We start from the raw sequence: 18055 nt of genomic DNA on the forward strand, positions 1-18055 counted from the left end.
ACCTCGGCCACGTACGCACCTCAATTATGTGGAGATATGCGGACGTATCTGGCAAGCCCTTTATCACTGTCTCCTCGCACCAATTTCTTTCCCAACGTATTCGCTTGCTCCGTTGCCAATAAAGCCATTTCCGGTGTTTAACGCGCAATATGTAAATGCCAAAGGTTGTGTTTAATAAAAACGGGTTCAGCAGAGGTGCTGGCTTACAAATCTTTGTTCTTAAGTAAAATCACATGTGCCTTAGTTGGACTGCTTGTATATAAGAATTTGATTAGAGATTCACAAAACATTATAACAAAAGTAGTGCAAGCACTAAGTAAGGAATTAAGCACTTTGGGGTGTATGGGGTAAATATGATCTATGTTAGGGTGGGGTGATGCCGAGGGTATATTGCCAACGTATTTTCCAAGAGCAGGCGAATTTATTGCTTATGGTGCATTTCACAACAGACATTGTCTCAAAGCAGCTTTACAGAATTCAACAGTTAAGGTGAACGGTGTGTATTTATCCCTGATGAGCAGCCGTGGCGACTGTGGCCAGGAGAAACTACCTTAGATGTTATGAGGAAGAAACCTTGAGAGGAACCAGACTCAAAAGGGGAACCCATCCTCATTTGGGTGAAATGGGTCCAAAGAGCAGTCTTTTTTTTTTTTTACCAAAGTAATTTTTCCATTTAAATAAGTACATAAATATTATTTTAAATATGTATTTTTATTCATTTATGTTTGCATTTAATATTGTAGAGCATAATTTTCCTCGAACCGCTTATGTTATAGCAGCTAAAAGCAGTTGTCCTCTCACCAGGCACTTGATTTTATCTTCCACAGTTGCAATCATATATAAAAAAAAAAAAAAAAATGCTGCTTGTCACACAGAAGCAGTGGACACTAGATAGTCCTTCCATAAATCTTAAATAAAAGAAAATGTCGCCTTACCGAAACATTCCCCGTTCATTAAAATCAGCCTTTTGCAAATGCAGTCAACAAGTATGTGAATCCTAAACATGAGATTTGAATTAAAGCCGGAAAGCTGCTGCTAGAAAGCCTTGAAATAAACCCGACCAATCAGAACTGTGACTCCGACAATGTAATGAATTGTAATTTAATAAACGTTTTTTAAAAAGAGCATTCATGAATATTGCTGAAAAATGTGTAATTTTTTTGAAAAACAAAATGCTATTCTTTCGTCCTGCTTTTCGCTATCCTTTACTCTATCCTTTTTAGAAATGAAACATTTTTTAATCCACAACCATGAATGCACCCAAACTATTTTTAAAAAACCCTCCTAAAATTACAGTGGAGAAAAAAAATCCATATTCCTCACAGAATCACAGCGATGGATTGCGCTTATGCCCATTTGCGTTTGCAACAGAGAAAAGATCTACCACTTTCCCTGTATTTCATTAACGTTGACTACTTATCTTTAATTATGCATATATGCCAAGATGATTGGGTCACACGTGATCCTGAATATTAACGAATCCTGAACACATTAACTGCTGGTGATTAGAGAATAGACATAAGTTGAATGAGATAAGACATTCCTTGTGTGGGTTTTTTTTTTTTTTTCTTGCCGCTATAATACCATGTGCCCATTTTTATTTTATTTTTTTCTGATCAGGATTTTAAAATGCCAGTCACTGACACCATTTTTGTCAATTATATTCCTCATTTACGATCTCTATCACTTTAAATGATCCATTCTAATTCCATTTTTCTCCCATGCTATTAGCTGCGACTGTTATCTGAATATTAGTCAGAATGTTATAACTCATGTCTAATAAACGTCCCTTTCTCGACAATATTCGAAAGCCTCTGCGCACATTCGACCCCTGAAACTACCAGCTTTTGATATCCATCTATTTATCCGAATGCATTCACAACTAGAAATGATCCGAGGGTAAAACAATGGATCAAATTATGAATTTAATTTAAGCATAGCAAGTGAGCGCTAGGTTAGCTTGTCCTTTGAACCATGTGCATGTTTTCTTTACAGGAGTGTCTGTTCAATTCAACGATCATCGGCGTCATTTGATTACCTCTGCAAAGAAACTGGCGGCTTGAATGATCACGTTGACATGTTACGATTCTGTCAGGGAGTGCATGACTCAGACTCCATTTCAAAGCAAACACCTCATCTCTCAAACATGGATCATCGACTCCCACAACTACTTATCAGACATGCTTGTTTTCCACGTACACACACACACTCAATGCCACCACATATGTTTTATGTATTTTTGTGGGGGGGGGGGTTTCAGTCATGTTGATGCCCATGCTTGTGCAATATGGTACAGTGACTCCAAAGGCACAATTTCAGTGGTGGATGAAGTACAAAAACCATGTACTTGAGTAAAAATAAAGATAAATTAGATTATAAAGTCCCTTTAAATTTTTCACTGGAGTAAAAGTACAAAAGTATTTGCCTTTAAATTTATCCAAAATGCTACGATTTATTACAACTATAATGTTCCTATTATCATTTTTGTCAGACTTTTGCTTAAATCAACTCGGTTTATGTAAAAAGACTCTGTTACTCCTAGCACACAAATCAATTAATGAAATGATATCAGTGTTTGACTCATTAATATCTATTAAAATGATCATGAGATCGTGATCACAATTACAATGATCACAAATGTTGAGCTCAGTAGCTCCTAGTTTTAGAACCATATAGACTGTATAAGACTGTAGAAAGAACATTGACTTGCCACAGCAAGTTAGAGTCGGAAGTTTTTCATAATTTATACCTCTTAAAATGTTCTGCTCGCTGTAGAACTGATGCTGAACCGCATGTTTGTGCTTAGTAGATGCCACCTAACGACAATCAAAATCAATTTAAAACTGCTCTACTCTGATTGGTTGTTTGCTTGACCAGTTTTTATCCACTCATAAATAAAAAGGAACGACTGATTTCTCAAAATGTAGTTGAGTAAAAAGTTAGTTTTGCCAAATGGAAATACTTCAGAAAGTACAGATATTTAAGTACAGTAACAAGTTACATTTACTTCATTACTGTCCACCACTGAAGATTTTGAGACTGTGGACAATACAGTTGGCCAAGACAATAGAGTTGGTTGTGGACCTGAGAAAGAAGACACTTGTACTCCTGTCTCCATTCAAGGGGTTGGAGTTGAAATGGAGACTACAAATACCTAGGGCTGTACATGGACAATCAACTGGAATGGACTAAGAACGCTGAAGAATTCTACAGGAAGGATCAGTCACCTTTATATAATGCTGAGGATATCTTATGACACAGTTCCCCTGCATGCTAGGAAAGCAGGCTGAGAGTGGCAGACATGTTGTTTGGGAGGCACTGGACTCTCTGACGATAGCGTCTGAAAAGAAGGATGTTGTCAAAAGTACATTCCACCTTGGACAACCCCTCCCACCCTCTACATAAAACACTTGTCAGTCTGAGGAGTATGTTTAGTGAAAGACTCCTCCAAACACGATGCACAACAGAACGCCACGGTTGATCATTTCTGCCTGTGGCCTGCTATAGAGCTCTGATCTCAACCCTACTAAACACTTTTAGAATGAATTGAAACGCCGACTGCACCCTTACGCCTCTTCAATCAGTACCTGTCACACTCTTGTGGTGGATGAATACTAATGTCTACAAGCACTAAAAATGCTCAAAAGCACATGTGCACATATCATACTTATGACCAAGTGTCTGAAAACTTTTGCCACTATAGTGTAGATATATACGATATAGATATGGGTATAGTTATTCATGCCACACTTATATAATATCAATATCTTGGGCAATTAGTGTGCAATAGTCGTTATTGTTGATATTAATATTGTAGTCTGACTTTTCCGCCATCTGTTTCACTGCTGCTAGACATTTTCGTACAGAATAATTCAATAAGATTGGAAATTCAGTGATTGTCATTCGTGTACATTTTCATCTGACACTTGATCTCCTGTTTGTTGAACGCCTAACCTTTCGGCTTGCTTATTGATTTTGTCTGTTTGCTGCATCTATCGAGTCTCACACGTGCAGATTTTATAATCGTTTTCAATGTGGCTAACAATGTGGAATAAAAAATGGAAAAACAATAAAGCAAAATAGGAGCAAGGAAATCCATTAGAAATCCATTATGTGGAATAATGAATTCTACAATGGTGTAGGTTTTACACTCAAGTGTCTATCAGTGAACAGCTAATAACATTAACAATGATATAACGAATAAACATTTGGTGTCAGATAAGGTTGGGTTCCCCTTGAGCCTGGGTTACCTCAAGGTTTATTCCTCGTACCATCTCATGGTGTTTTTCCTCATCCCTGTTAACCCTGCATCAATTTCGAACGTTTTTTTGGAATCTATTCATTTCTATAAAGCTGCCTTGTGACCAGCACTACACAAATGGAAAAAGGACCTGAATTCCATGTGAACATTAAAATGACCTGGATATGAAAAGCCAAAATGGGGAAAAAATGGATCATACATCACTACACTGCAATTTTGTATACAGTATATAGTAATATCTCTTCAAAATGTTTGAAGAAAAAAGTCTTCTTTTACTCCATCCTCCCAGGCTGTTCTGCTCAGGGTTAGACTTGATGACTCACTCAGAAGGTTTACTACGGCACACTCTGGCACTAGACTGGAATAATTCTCGTTTTCGCAGTTCAGGGAACTGCCCTGTGATTTATAATGCTGTCTTAATGACGGATAAATCCCTACTTCTCTGCGGTGAAATCAAGTGTGTGTGCAGTGTTTTGGCCGCATCACGTAGCATACACAGTCGCACAGACGTTTACACGCTGGTTTTCTCCCCGGAGAGCTGATGTTGCGCTGTGGGAAGTGGAAGGACTGGAAACTAAATAAACACACACAAAAAAAGTGCCACCTACTGATTTGTACAAGCACATGAACTACTGAACTAAAGCAAATTCATAAGTTTCTAAGGTTTAAGACAAATGTGAGCATCTAATGTTTCGTGTAAGGAATATTTTTCATGTTGATACGGAATGATGTAGGTGTTCCAGACTCCAGTGTATAACACTTTTTTTTCCCAATACTTTACACTGTATGATTTTGTTTCCCATTTAAACGAAACTGATGAATGTTGTTTGGGTTTGCTTTCAACTGATTACAAGTTTGATTGATCACATGGGTAATACTAATTCAAGAAAACATCACTATAATCCATTACTATTTAGTTTGTGACACTTCTTTCTCCAACTGTTACCACAAAATTTCCCTTCACTTGAATTAGGAGATGCAAACCTGTTTTAGCATTGTAATGCCCTTGTGCACAAATCCAGCTGTGGTTTCCATGGGTTAGAGTGGAAGATCTTGAGTGTCCTGCTATAAACCGTTTACCTCAACCCTATTGAACACCTTTTGAAATGAATCGGAACCCTGACTGCACCCCAGGCCTCCTCACTTTACCCGCAATGTGGCTGAATAAACACAAATCTAAACAAGTAAACTCCAGAATTTAGTGGAACATCTCAGAAGCGTGGCGCTTATTATGAGCAAATACGGACTAAATGTGGCATGGGAGATTTAAAAAAAAACGCATACAAATCTTTGCCCATATAGTGAATGTACAGTTGATTTCCCAGTCATGTACCTGTTCATGGGATGATAAGATCCTAAAATGTTCCCTGAATTTATTTAATTCTAGGTTTGATTTTTTTTAATTCCTTCCTTTCGGTTTATACTTTATCCCAAGAGACTCACTAGAATAAGCCGCCTCAAATATAATCAAAAATAGTGTTATGTGGCTGACCGAGCACAAACCTCCACGCACCTGAATCTAGTGGAACATCTTCCCAGAAGAGTGGGGGTTACTATAAGAGCAAATGGAGATGTCCATAAAACAAACAGGAATTGTATGGTCCCCTTACATTTTAGCAACCATCTTAGTAGATCTTCTCAAAGAACGATACTTTGACTCAAATAAATCCAGGTTTTATTTCTAATGTGCAGCTTGTATAGCAGTACAGATTTACTGTCCTCTAGAAATAACTCAACATACAGCCATTATCGTATAAATAGCTAAATAGCTGAAGGGTGCACTCAGTTCTGTGCAATACTGTAAGTAAAACCTCACTTATTTACAACACAAGGCAAAGACTTGTTTTCATGATGATCGAATAAACAGACCAAACACAAAGGTTTCTGTATTTTATTTTTCGTAAGTACTTACATATAAGTGGGGAATACAAGGGATGGGTTTTTTTTTTTTTTTGTTTGTTTGTTTTTGTTTTCTCTTTAAATCCAGGAAAATACAGGAAGTCGTAACAGTGCTCTGTACATTAAGAATGAGGCAGGAAAGCACTGCCAGTTTCCGTGCTTTAAAAGGTTCCCATTGAGTCGCGCTTCACGTACTTCACGCAAGTCCACATCATGTGATGAGGTCATAGCAAAGACCTAGTAGCACCGCCTTGGAAAACAGACGCTCTGGTTTAAAAACTATTTGCACATCCGTGTAAGCGATGGAACAATCTGAAATGCAAAAGTGTTGCTGACATTCTCTTGTGAACATTGAAATTATTCAATTCAAAGGGAGAAAAGGGGAAAAAAAGTTGCTACTATAAACTTTGCCGGTCATTTTTAATAAATATTAACACCCCATCAGTTAATCTTATTTCATATACAGTGAGGAAAATAAGTATTTAAACACTCTGCTATTTTGCAAGTTCTCCCACTTAGAAATCATAGAGGGGTCTGAAATTGTCATCGTAGGTGCATGTCCACTGTGAGGGACATAATCTAAAAAAAAAAAATCCAGAAATCACAATATATGATTTTTAAACTATTTATTTGTATGATACAGCTGCAAATAAGTATTTAAACACCTGTCTATCAGCTAGAATTCTGACCCTCAAAGACCTGTTAGTCTGCCTTTAAAATGTCCACCTCCACTACATTTATTATTCTAAATTAGATGCACCTGTTTGAGGTCGTTAGCTGCATAAAGACACCTGTCCACCCCATACAATTAGTAAGAATCCAACTACTAACATGGCCAAGACCAAAGAGCTGTCCAAAGACACTAGAGACAAAATTGTACACCTCCACAAGGCTGGAAAGGGCTACGGGGAAATTGCCAAGCAGCTTGGTGAAAAAAGGTCTACTGTTAGAGCAATCATTAGAAAATGGAAGAAGCTAAACATGACTGTCAATCTCCCTCGGACTGGGGCTCCATGAAAGGTCTCACCTCGTGGGGTCTCAATGATCCTAAGGAAGGTGAGAAATCAGCCCAGAACTACACGGGAGGAGCTGGTCAATGACCTGAAAAGAGCTGGGACCACCGTTTCCAAGGTTACTGTTGGTAATACACTAAGACGTCATGGTTTGAAATCATGCATGGCACGGAAGGTTCCCCTGCTTAAACCAGCACATGTCCAAGGACGTCTTAAGTTTGCCAATGACCATTTGGATGATCCAGAGGAGTCATGGGAGAAAGTCATGTGGTCAGATGAGACCAAAATAGAACTTTTGGGTCATAATTCCACAAAACGTGTTTGGAGGAAGAAGAATGATGAGTACCATTCGAAGAACACCATCCCTACTGTGAAGCATTGGGGTGGTAGCATCATGCTTTGGGGGTGTTTTTCTGCACATGGGACAGGGGGACTGCACTGTATTAAGGAGAGGATGACCAGGGCCATGTATTGCGAGATTTTGGGGAACAACCTCCTTCCCTCAGTTAGAGCATTGAAGATGGGTCGAGGATGGGTCTTCCAACATGACAATGACCCGAAGCACACAGCCAGGATAACCAAGGAGTGGCTCTGTAAGAATCATATCAAGGTTCTGGCGTGGCCTAGCCAGTCTCCAGACCTAAACCCAATAGAGAATCTTTGGAGGGAGGTCAAACTCTGTTTCTCAGCGACAGGCCAGAAACCTGACTGATCTAGAGAAGATCTGTGTGGAGGAGTGGGTCAAAATCCCCCCTGCAGTGTGTGCAAACCTGGTAAAAAACTACAGGAAACGTTTGACCTCTGTAATTGCAAACAAAGGCTCCTGTACCAAATATTAACATTGACTTTCTCAGGTGTTCAAATACTTATTTGCAGCTGTATCATATAAATAAATAGTTAAAAAATCATACATTGTGATTTCTGGATTTTATTTTTTAGATTATGTCTCTCACAGTGGACATGCACCTACGATGACAATTTCAGACCCCTCCATGATTTCTAAGTGGGAGAACTTGCAAAATAGCAGGGTGTTCAAATACTTATTTTCTTCACTGTATGTTGTTTGGATGCATTTTACATTCACCCTGAGCCACTATTGCTGAAGTGGAAACCGAATTTCGAGTTCAGGCTCTATTTGACAGGATTTCAAGGAGGTGTTGATTGCAAAAATAGCAAAAAAATATATATATAATAAATGTTCTCCCGTTTAATTTCCAGAACTTGAAGAACTTTCAACATGCTCCAGTATATCATTTAAATAAAAACTTGGAGTACAAAGACTGTGTAGCTGCAAATGTAGTTTAGGAGGTGCTGCAGGGGTCGGTATTAGGTCCTCTGCAATTTCTGAGCTTGACAGAAAAATGACATTGGATGAAGCCAAAAAATTCAACAAACAAAAAATACATTTAGTCGTGTTACAATTAATAATGGGTGTTTTCATGAACAAGACGCGAGTTCCACATAATGAAAAAATGAAGTGTTTGTGAATGAAACGATCCCTTGTACAGTCAGATCCCTGACCTATAAAACTCGAACCAAAAACATTTGCACAGTTATTTAATAAAAAAAAACAAAAAAACAGCAGTTTCAGTTCATACACTAATTAATGTGCACTATAAAAAAAATACTATATCTCTCTAATCAGTGTATCAATAGTTTCAAAGAAATAAACAAAACTAAAAACATAACATTGCATATAAAACAAGTTCTGCCTTTTTTTTTACTTGTAAAAACAACACTAATAATAATGCATTATTTCCAGTCTTGGTTTAATAATTGAAAAAAGAATCAATATGGAATAAATAAGAGTACACTGCTTTACAAAAAAAATAAAAAATTAGTGGTGATCACAATTAGCATTGAAAGTTAATTTATCTACAGCGCAGATTTACGCATTTCCTGCATGTGCTTGATTAACTTTCTTCTGTACGTTCTTAGCATTCATTTTCCTGTTTCCTATAAATAAAAAAAAAGAGTGATAATGGATTGAAATGACTGAGAAGTCTGATAGCTACAGAGGTGCCAACATTGCTAACAATAATAAAAAAAAAATGTTTATAATAAAAACTTGAGCATATGTTGCTATACGACATTGCTGCCTGTGAAACGAGTCCATGGACCCACGAAGTAGCAAAGTTGAAGGCGAAAGCAGACTCGCCTCTTTATCATCCTCTACCGAAATGTAAAAGCTAAAACTGCTGATGTCAGCACCTCTGTATCTATTTTTCTCTTGAGAACGAAAAATGAATGACTAGGACGATAGCATGGTATGTACACAAGAGGTAAATTGTCTGGAACTGCATGCATGGAAAGCATGTCACATTACATGTCCTCTACTGTTCATTACGTATGTATAATTAAATAACTGTCACAAGACATACGTTTACAAACCTGGAAAGATCTGATGGGAAGGGGATCAACAGCTGGCTGTGTCTCAAACTCTCCTTTCATGCATACGAATGCTGGAGATATGAAGATATTGTAATGTCATAACAAACAACGCGGCCAATGCCAATTTCAATGACGCACGGCGGTACCCATTTTACGTTGAGCCTCCTGGATGTAAACGAGCGTGGCGTTGACGCGGAAGGTTGCAGTGATTAAAATCGATTTTATAAGGCATCCGACTTGAGCAGGAAAACGAGCAAACCGGAGATGGCATGCCAAATGGACGTATATTACGATGTATAAAATGCTACACACATGAAATCCAATAACATAAAAAAAAATAAAGTGGCACAATGAACATGAAAAATGGGAATGATGATATTTGTCAATACTGGCCAAAATGCTGCAAATAAAATCGCAGTTTTAGAAATAGAGTGTTAAGTTGCCGATGATGCCGCAATGACGACCCCTTCTCAAACACCTTTTTCTGAATCAAATGGAAATCTGCACTATAAAGGCCTCTTTATTGGAAAAGAATATACGGTTGTTTGGAAAAAGTAAAACGGAACAAACTGGAAAAAAAAACTACACAGTGTGGCGTTCCTCTGAGAAATATCCTGTCCACAGGGTGACCCATACCTTCTCCCAACGGGAGTGATGGAGCACTTCAGGAATCCATTTCGACACCACGGCTCACAACTCAAAACTCCGTGTTCGGAGATTGTTATGTCCTCTTTGCTTGAGAAAGGACTGACATACACTCCAAAGCCGTTTGTGCTAGCGATTAAAAGATCTCCTAGTCTCGTATTTGGCTTTCCATCTGCTGTTTTACGCAAACAGTTCCCCGAAAACGTGTGAACGTTTAAAAGAACGAGAGCACTGTGCAAAAAGTAACACCTCGGAGAAACAGGACTCTAGGTCCTTAGTCACATTCTCCATATGTGTGAAAAGAGAAATTTGTAAGAGTAAAGGTAGGGAGAGGGAGATTAGAAAGGAAAAGTTTTTTTAAAGAAATCCCAAAGCCACCATTAGGCTATTTCTTTTATCCTGCGCATGTAGTCGTGCATTTCTTCAGGGTCCTGGAACCCCATGTCCTGACACACCCACTGGATATCATCGTCATCGGCGATGGGGATCGAGTTGTAGGGGAGCTCGTCAGCGGGGAGTGTGGTGAATGTGGTGAATTTGACTCGTTTGCGCTTGGATGTGGGAGAACTTGCGTCTTCACCGTGCTCCTTGGTGGAGCCACCCGAGCTGCCATCTCCTCGCCCATGCACTTGACTTTGCACACTTGTCTGGGAGCTGCCGCTGCTGTGGTGGTCTCCGTGGCAGCAAGTTTGTGGCCCTTCCAAAGCATTGCTTGGACTTTCTGCTGTTTGAGGTGAGAGGTCGCTCTGAGCTTGTAAGGGCTGCCCATTTCCGAGAAACACCCAGTGGTGAGAGTGGTCCATGTTGGCCTGACCTTCAGGTGGTATTCGCTTGTGGCGGTACTTGAGGACAAATACAATGCAATTGATCAAGAAGACCAGAATGGCCAGGCAGAAAACACCCAAGAGGGCATACATGCCAATCTCTAAGTCGGTCATGCTGCGAGGAGAGTGAGTAAACCCTTCTTCTTCATCCTCTTCCTCCACAGTTGGCTGGTTACTGATAGTGGGGAAGCTTGTGTAGTCAAGTGACACACTTGCAGGCTGCTCATTGGACGAAACGTATCCAGTACCACCCATGTTTGTATCAAGAATTGGTCTTCCCGTGTTAGGTGGCACCCCGTCATCCCCTTCATCTTCCTCTTCCGAATCCTCATCAGGCCCGAAGCGCACTTTTAAATTGACTGAAGAGGAAGCGATAACACTTTTTCGTTTAGTCTTCTGGCACGCTTCGCATATAGTCATTTCCACACGGATGAGCTCGCCGGATCCCTCCCCCTCCGCGACGATAACAGGCCACCTTTGCTGAGGCTCCTGAGAAATTGAAGCCACTTTGTCGTCCAGTGTGGAGGCATTAAGGTTGTAATCCTTGGGGTCATATATGCTTAAAGGGGCTGCTGTGTTGTCACTGAAGTGAGCCCAAATCGAAAGGCTGGCTTCCTGGAAAAGAAAGAAAAAGAGAATACAAATCAGTAATGGCATTAGCATTCTCCTGCAGTACTACACACAGCACTTCCCTCAAACTGCCCACTTTTATCATGAAAGAAAGGCCCCCAACATGGAAATCATTCGCTAGAACTATATTATTTTCTTCTGATGAAATGGATATAGTACTAAATATAGAATCATATATACATTGGCCTGTGCATATTCATTGCTATAATTGGTCATTATTTAATAAAAATCTTTGAAGAAAAAGATGTGAATTGCTGTAAATCGTGTAAGAATTAGTGATGCACGAGATGCTGCAGGGGTCAGTATTAGGTCCTGTGCGATTTACATCCCAAGTGTAATAATGCTGAACTTTGATCTACAAATGCATGAATCCTACAAAAAAATGCATACAAAAAGGCAGATATGACAAATACATAAATTATTTTTTTATTAGCCAGTCTTTCAAATAAATTGTGCATTTTTATTTTAGAAAATAAATTCTTGAACTAAAAACAAAACCGTATATGAGCCCTGCTTGTTTTGCATCTCACGCGTGGTACTGCCTTTGAACTCGTTTGTTTGTCCTTGAGCTTTAATTAAGCATTATCATATCTAACCTTAGCGTGTACCTCATTAGCATTTGCAAAGCATTGCACAGCTCATGTCTCTGCTTTATAATCAAGCCTTTGTTATAACCACTGAATGTTAACCTCAAAGGTATCCCGCCATCATATGCATGATCTCATGGTGCAGCTAAGCCGACTGTGAGAACTGTGTGGCTTCACAGCCTTCAAATCGCATCTGTCAGGAACATGGACTAAAGTGGAAGGGCACTGACGCAAACCTTGCGCTCATGTCGCACATGGAACAAGCTGGAATTTTACAGTTGAGTTCCCCTTTGCTTCCACATCTAGTTGAGTTGCAGCACCCTACGCCTGATGGATGTAAAAGAAAAAGAAAATCTATTTTGACACAATGCTTTTTCTCCAGCTGTGGCAAAGTGGGGTTTTTCTTTGTCTATGCCATCCCCGCTGAAGTGATGTGAATAACACTGATTATCTCTTCATTATGGCATCTGTTAGTGGGTAGGATGTATTAGGCAGCAAGTTAACATTTTGTCCTCAAAGTTTATGCGTTAGAACCCGGAAAAATGGGCATGGGTAAGTATTTGAACGAGTTTGACGAGGGCCAAATTGTGATTGCTAGACGTTTGGGTCAGCATCTATCAAAAGTTGTCCAATGAAGGAACAGTGGTGAAATGGCGACAGGGTTATGAGTGGCCTAGGCTTATTGATGCACATGGGGAGCGAAGGCTCGTCCGTGTGGTCCGATCCAACAGACGAGCTCCTGTAGCTCAAACTGCTGAAGTTAATGCTGTTAATGCTTCACTGGTCAGGCCTATTTTGCCAGTGAAAGGGGGACAAACACAATATTAGACAGGTGGTCATAATGTTCTGCCTGATGATTGGTTTACAGTATATGAGCACCCAAGCACAAGTTACGTTCACCTTCACTGGAATTACATTACTCTTTCAGTGCAACAAACTCCAAACAATTAAGAAGTGGATTGATTCAGGCAGTACACCACTGAACGCTTAGGTGTAAAAATGCACAGTACTGCATTTTGAACTGGCATTTGCATCGGCTCACACCCGATTATCTGTATCATATTGGTATTTGGTTGCAACCATAATGTAGAATATGAACAACAATATGATGACACACAGGATTTGCAGGATTAGTACATGGGACAAAGTAGAGGTGTGAATGAGGACAACGCAGTTGCAAGTTTCTAACTTAAAACGGCTTTGTTCATTTATCATGAATGACAGATGTATGAAAGTGCTAAAGGGCAAACTTTCCCAGACAGCAGAACGACAGCAATGGCTTTTCCTTTGAGAGTCAAGTAACCAGAACAAAGGACAGTTATTGCAAGCTTTTACGGTATGAGCATTTGATGACTCTTGCATTAATTGTATAAAATTAATGGGGGACGAGCAGTGTGGGGGTGTGGGGGTGTCTGTGTGGAAGCGGCAATTAGCCTTCAATGCATGAGTTGCCAGCACTCATTAGATAGCTTTTTTGTTGCCCACACAAAAATGATGGAAAGATGTTTTTTGGAACACGAAGAACAGACCCAAGATGTCGGACAAATTAGCGTTGTGGTGCTTATTCGCCCTTGCGCCAAAATAGAAGCCTCAATGAAAGAAATGGGAAGGATCACAAAGCAAATGTGTAGTGCTCCCCTGATGCAGGGAAGGAACAGACACGGTGGCATGTTCGTTGGCTTCTCATTAAACAGAATGCAGTCTAATTAGAAGCAGTGATACTGGGTGAAATTTGAATTCATCTGAATGTCAAATAGGCCCTTATTGCACCAATGGGGCTTGGCCTGGTTGAACAAGCTTGAGCTAATTGGCCAGCGGAGTCTGGTGGAGGATTCATTCGTCACCGTGGGCGCCGCATCAATATGATTTAGGTTGTACAAATATCAGAGAGGGGAGTAGCTGGGGGTACCAGCTGCAGTACTATAATGCTAAAATAGCTAAAGGCAAACAGCTGCAAACTGGTCTATACAGTTAGCAATATTTTATTTTAAACAAGAAAAAAGGTCAATATCCAGTCTAATTTCTGTCACATGGTCAGTCTTGAGAAAGTGCTTTACTATAGTTTAACTATTGTGTTCATGTATTCAAGTATTTGACCATGCATACTCACTAGCTTGATGTTCGAATGGTAGGTAAGTATTTATTTAGTCTGAAATGCTGTTGTTTAGGATTGAGTATGCATTATGCTCCATGGTGTCATTACCCAACACCAAAAAAAAAATTTCTAGACACCTCGAAATACACTGTTCTCGCCAAGAAGCATGGTGGTGGGAGCATAATGTTGAAAGGTTTGCCAAATACAGGGGCATTTTTTTTTTTATTCAACCTGTTCCAAGTTTCATTTCCCTTTCATAAGGACAAGCACCCTAAGCATACTGCCAAATCTGTATATACTGAAGTAGTTCAGAACCAAAACCTTGGGTTAGTCCAAATTCAGAAATAGTGAGAATCTGTGGAAAGACTGAAAATTAATGCCAAAATGGCTGAAAAATTTAAGGATTCATCAAACAGGGAGCTCAGCGTTATAACCTTTCTGTTATAAAAAAATATATAAATCTAATAATAGACCTGAAAAAAAATCTGAATTTGAACCCAACATCAGCGCGTGTGCTCCGGTAACCTGAACTATTCAGCTAATATTCACTAAGGCTGACATTCAGTAAAGCTTTAGCAGTGCATTTCATAATTCTGTTCATTAGTTCGGTCGGTCAAACATAAACATGTACACTGCCACAGGCAGGAGGGACGTTGAGTTTAATTGCAGGGAAATAATACTTGATCATTCCAAAAAGACCCTCCTTCCCCCCTGCCTCCCCATTCCTCTTCCAAAGGTTAACCAATTAATGTTTATTAAAATTAAACAGAAGGCAATTCCCCTAGTGAGAATACTAATTGATAGACAATGATTAAGGCCCATCCCTAGTTATAAGGTCCCTCTAAAAAGCATTTGCTATTATCTTATATTGACTAAACCTCCTGTTCTGAAGGACATTGCCATTGCAAATCAAGTCATGGAAAATAGAAAACCTGGAAGTTTTTGATTCTGGAAGCTCAAGGGAAAGGGGTGGCTCAGTGGTAACGATGTTGGACTCATGAGTTCAAACCTTACCACCACTACACTGTCACTGTAGGGCCCTTCAGCCAGGCCCTTACCCCTCAATTGCTCGGTTGTATGAATGAATGAGATAATTGTAAGTTGCTCTGGATAAGGAAATTTGCTAAATGCTTTAAATTAGAGGTTGACAGACAGGGTTTTTTTTCTGGCTGATGCATAAGGCGATATTTAGAAATCAGCCCAGATTGTTTTGGCTGGTACGTTGTGGTTGGTTTGGTGTGTCCCTACCTTAAGTCCTACTGTTTTCTTTTGAAAATTACTAGGTAGTTCGCCTAAAAAAGTTCTACAACAATGCTAAGCTGCTCACAGATGCACCTGCCTATTAATCAGCCTAATTTTCAGCACAATCAGCAGATACCGATTAATTAAAAAACGGCAAAAATCGGCCGGCAGATCAATCGGTCGACCTTTACTGTAAAAGGAAAATGAATGTACCTGTTTAAGAGCAGAGAGCGTCTGTAGCCCTGATGCCTTTGCCACCATGGTGTGACTGTTTCCCGGACTGGGCTGGATACTGAGGCTGAGTCCGGAGATGGCGTGCACACGCAGATTCATTATGGAAACTTTATCATCCAGTACAGAGAATAACACTTCACCCAACACGGCCTCCACTGCCAATGGGGATTCAACCTGGGAACAAAAAAGACCCCGATGAATAAATATAGTTTTGTAAGGGAGCAAAAAATGGATTGTACACAGTCGGAGGATGCTGTGACCACAGGGCAAAGTCAAAAAGGAAAAAAAAAAAGATATCCAATAGTTAAAGCATTTTGCTTCCTTAAAGGTCCTTAAAGCTGCTATTCTAGAGCCATTATGACCTCTTTTGAGCATTGCAAAAGGAAAAAAAAAAATGCAGGAATAATAAAGCAATAATAAACAAGCAAGGTGGTTATTTTATTAAAAAAAATGTTTTGCTATTTGTGGCTCCGATGTGTAAAACCTCAATTCGCTAGGACATGGTTGTACACAAACCAATACAAACAAGCATTAAATTAAAGATCAGCTCATGGGTATGCTGTGAGGTAAATTTTGCTGTTTATATGTGAAGAATATACAATGATTTTTGATTATATTGAAGGCAGCTTTATGAATGGGAAAGAATTGAAGAAAAAACAAACCTAGAATTAAATAATCCATTTATTTTCCCAAATAAACTCAAAGCCTGGTTAAGACCTAATTGGGATGCTCTTTTTCTTCTTTCATGACCTGAAAGATCTACATACACTATGTTTGTAGACTTCATAAGTGTGTGCTTTTTGAACATTCTATTCTCCACTCTTCTAGAAAGATGTTCCACTAGATTTTGGAGTGTGCTTCTGGAGATTTGTGCTCATTCAGCCACAAGGGTGTTAGTAACATCTGCTACTGAGGTGTAGGTGAAGTGAGGAGGCCTGAGGTGCAGTCAGTGTTCTAATCCATATTACTAGGTCAAGTAAAAGGAAACTTTACCCCATCCACAGACATCTAAAACACATTGTGTTAATAGTTTCAGCATGAACCACATATAGCTGGTAAGGTGTCCCAAAATTTATATAAAACATACACATGGAAGAAACAATCCTGAGGTCTGAAAATCCAGGCAGAATGAGTTGAAGGAAAAAAAGAAACCTTCCTCCAGTGAGAAAAGTCAGAAATACCATACATAAAGCAACTTAAACAGCAAAATAAAATAAAAAAAATCCACAGCTTTACCAAAACGACTTCCACATAATAACATTAATGTCAATGAAGTTGTAGATGATTATCCCCTTATTTTCACATTCGATTCAAGGGGAAAATAAAGAAGCAGAAGTGTAATATTAGTAAAAAAAATAACGGGGCTGTATAATAGGCTCAATCGCATAGGCTTCGGGGGTGGACGGATTTAACAAGCGACCAAGCAGAGCAGCGCAGCGCAGCGGTTCTTGCCAATTTAGCCTTGAAAGCCCATAATGGCTTTTAATAGTGTTTAAAAATCTCCAGTTCTCTGCGTTGTGCATTTGGCCATGCACAGTTATTCCATCTCTCTTTTTTCAAAAATTGCTCTCGAAACGAAAGCTCTCCAAAAGCAGCGATGCAGCGTTACGCATTTGTGTACACCAAGCATTAGAAGCTCACATCTGTTCGAACGCACTGCTTGGCCAAGGCCTAGGAGAGGCTTGGAATCGCACTGGATGGCGACGTACTATCTGCGTCATACCAGGATGAACTGAAGCGTGGCCTGAAATGTGCATGAAGATGTTCTCTTTGTCAGATGTCCCAGAACTGTTAAAGTTCAGTAACCAGCTTGGGATTGGAGGAAATTGAGGTATAATTAAACCAATCAGTTTCTTGACTGCACGTTTTTTAAAATCTCTTACAAGTTAGGTGTGTTATATAAAGCAGAGGGACTGTGATATCGTGTTTGTGTATGTGAGAGAGAGAAAGAAAGAAAGAGAGAGAGAGAGAGAGAGTGCTAACATCTGCCAGAAAATCTCATTTGTTATAGATTCAAGAAGCTTGCAATTAGTTTCTTCTGCTGGCTGCTACACCTGTGTTTGATGTCTGCGTTTTTAACAGCCAAAGTGCTGTGCACTTGAAGAGCTTTCAGAGACTTAAAAAAAACAAAAACAAAAAAAAAAGTATGCTAACTAGTTTTCCACAAAATTAATTACAGCAGTTGGTATACACAGCTTCCCAATTAATTCACAACAGTTCAAGCAATCCATTCT

At 39.4% G+C, this 18055-nt stretch overlaps 1 protein-coding gene and 2 long non-coding RNA genes across 5 annotated transcripts in view; 2 read left to right on the forward strand and 1 right to left on the reverse strand.

Annotated features, from left to right (window-relative positions):
* LOC310720258 overlaps positions 1-18055 on the forward strand; it is a 449438-nt gene that overhangs the window by 180849 nt on the left and 250534 nt on the right. The gene's annotated exons all lie outside the window — the stretch shown is intronic.
* On the forward strand, positions 1565-5021 carry LOC310720570. Its single transcript, XR_014531774.1, has 2 exons — positions 1565-2612; positions 2694-5021. It is a non-coding gene; the product is annotated as an uncharacterized lncRNA (long non-coding RNA).
* The window catches only part of tmem132e (transmembrane protein 132E), a 240477-nt gene continuing 231180 nt past the window's right edge, over positions 8759-18055 (reverse strand). For all 3 annotated transcript variants that reach the window (XM_083530681.1, XM_083530680.1, XM_083530679.1), the window contains 2 exons: positions 15801-15995; positions 8759-11648 (listed from right to left, as the gene is read on the reverse strand). In XM_083530681.1, coding sequence (XP_083386807.1) covers positions 10590-11648; positions 15801-15995 — 1254 coding nt within the window. In that variant the 3' untranslated portion in view covers positions 8759-10589. The remainder of the gene's footprint in view (positions 11649-15800; positions 15996-18055) is intronic.

This window comes from Silurus aristotelis (genome assembly GCF_946808225.1).
Source record: "Silurus aristotelis genome assembly, chromosome: 26".
Classification (NCBI taxonomy): Eukaryota; Metazoa; Chordata; class Actinopteri; order Siluriformes; family Siluridae; genus Silurus; species Silurus aristotelis.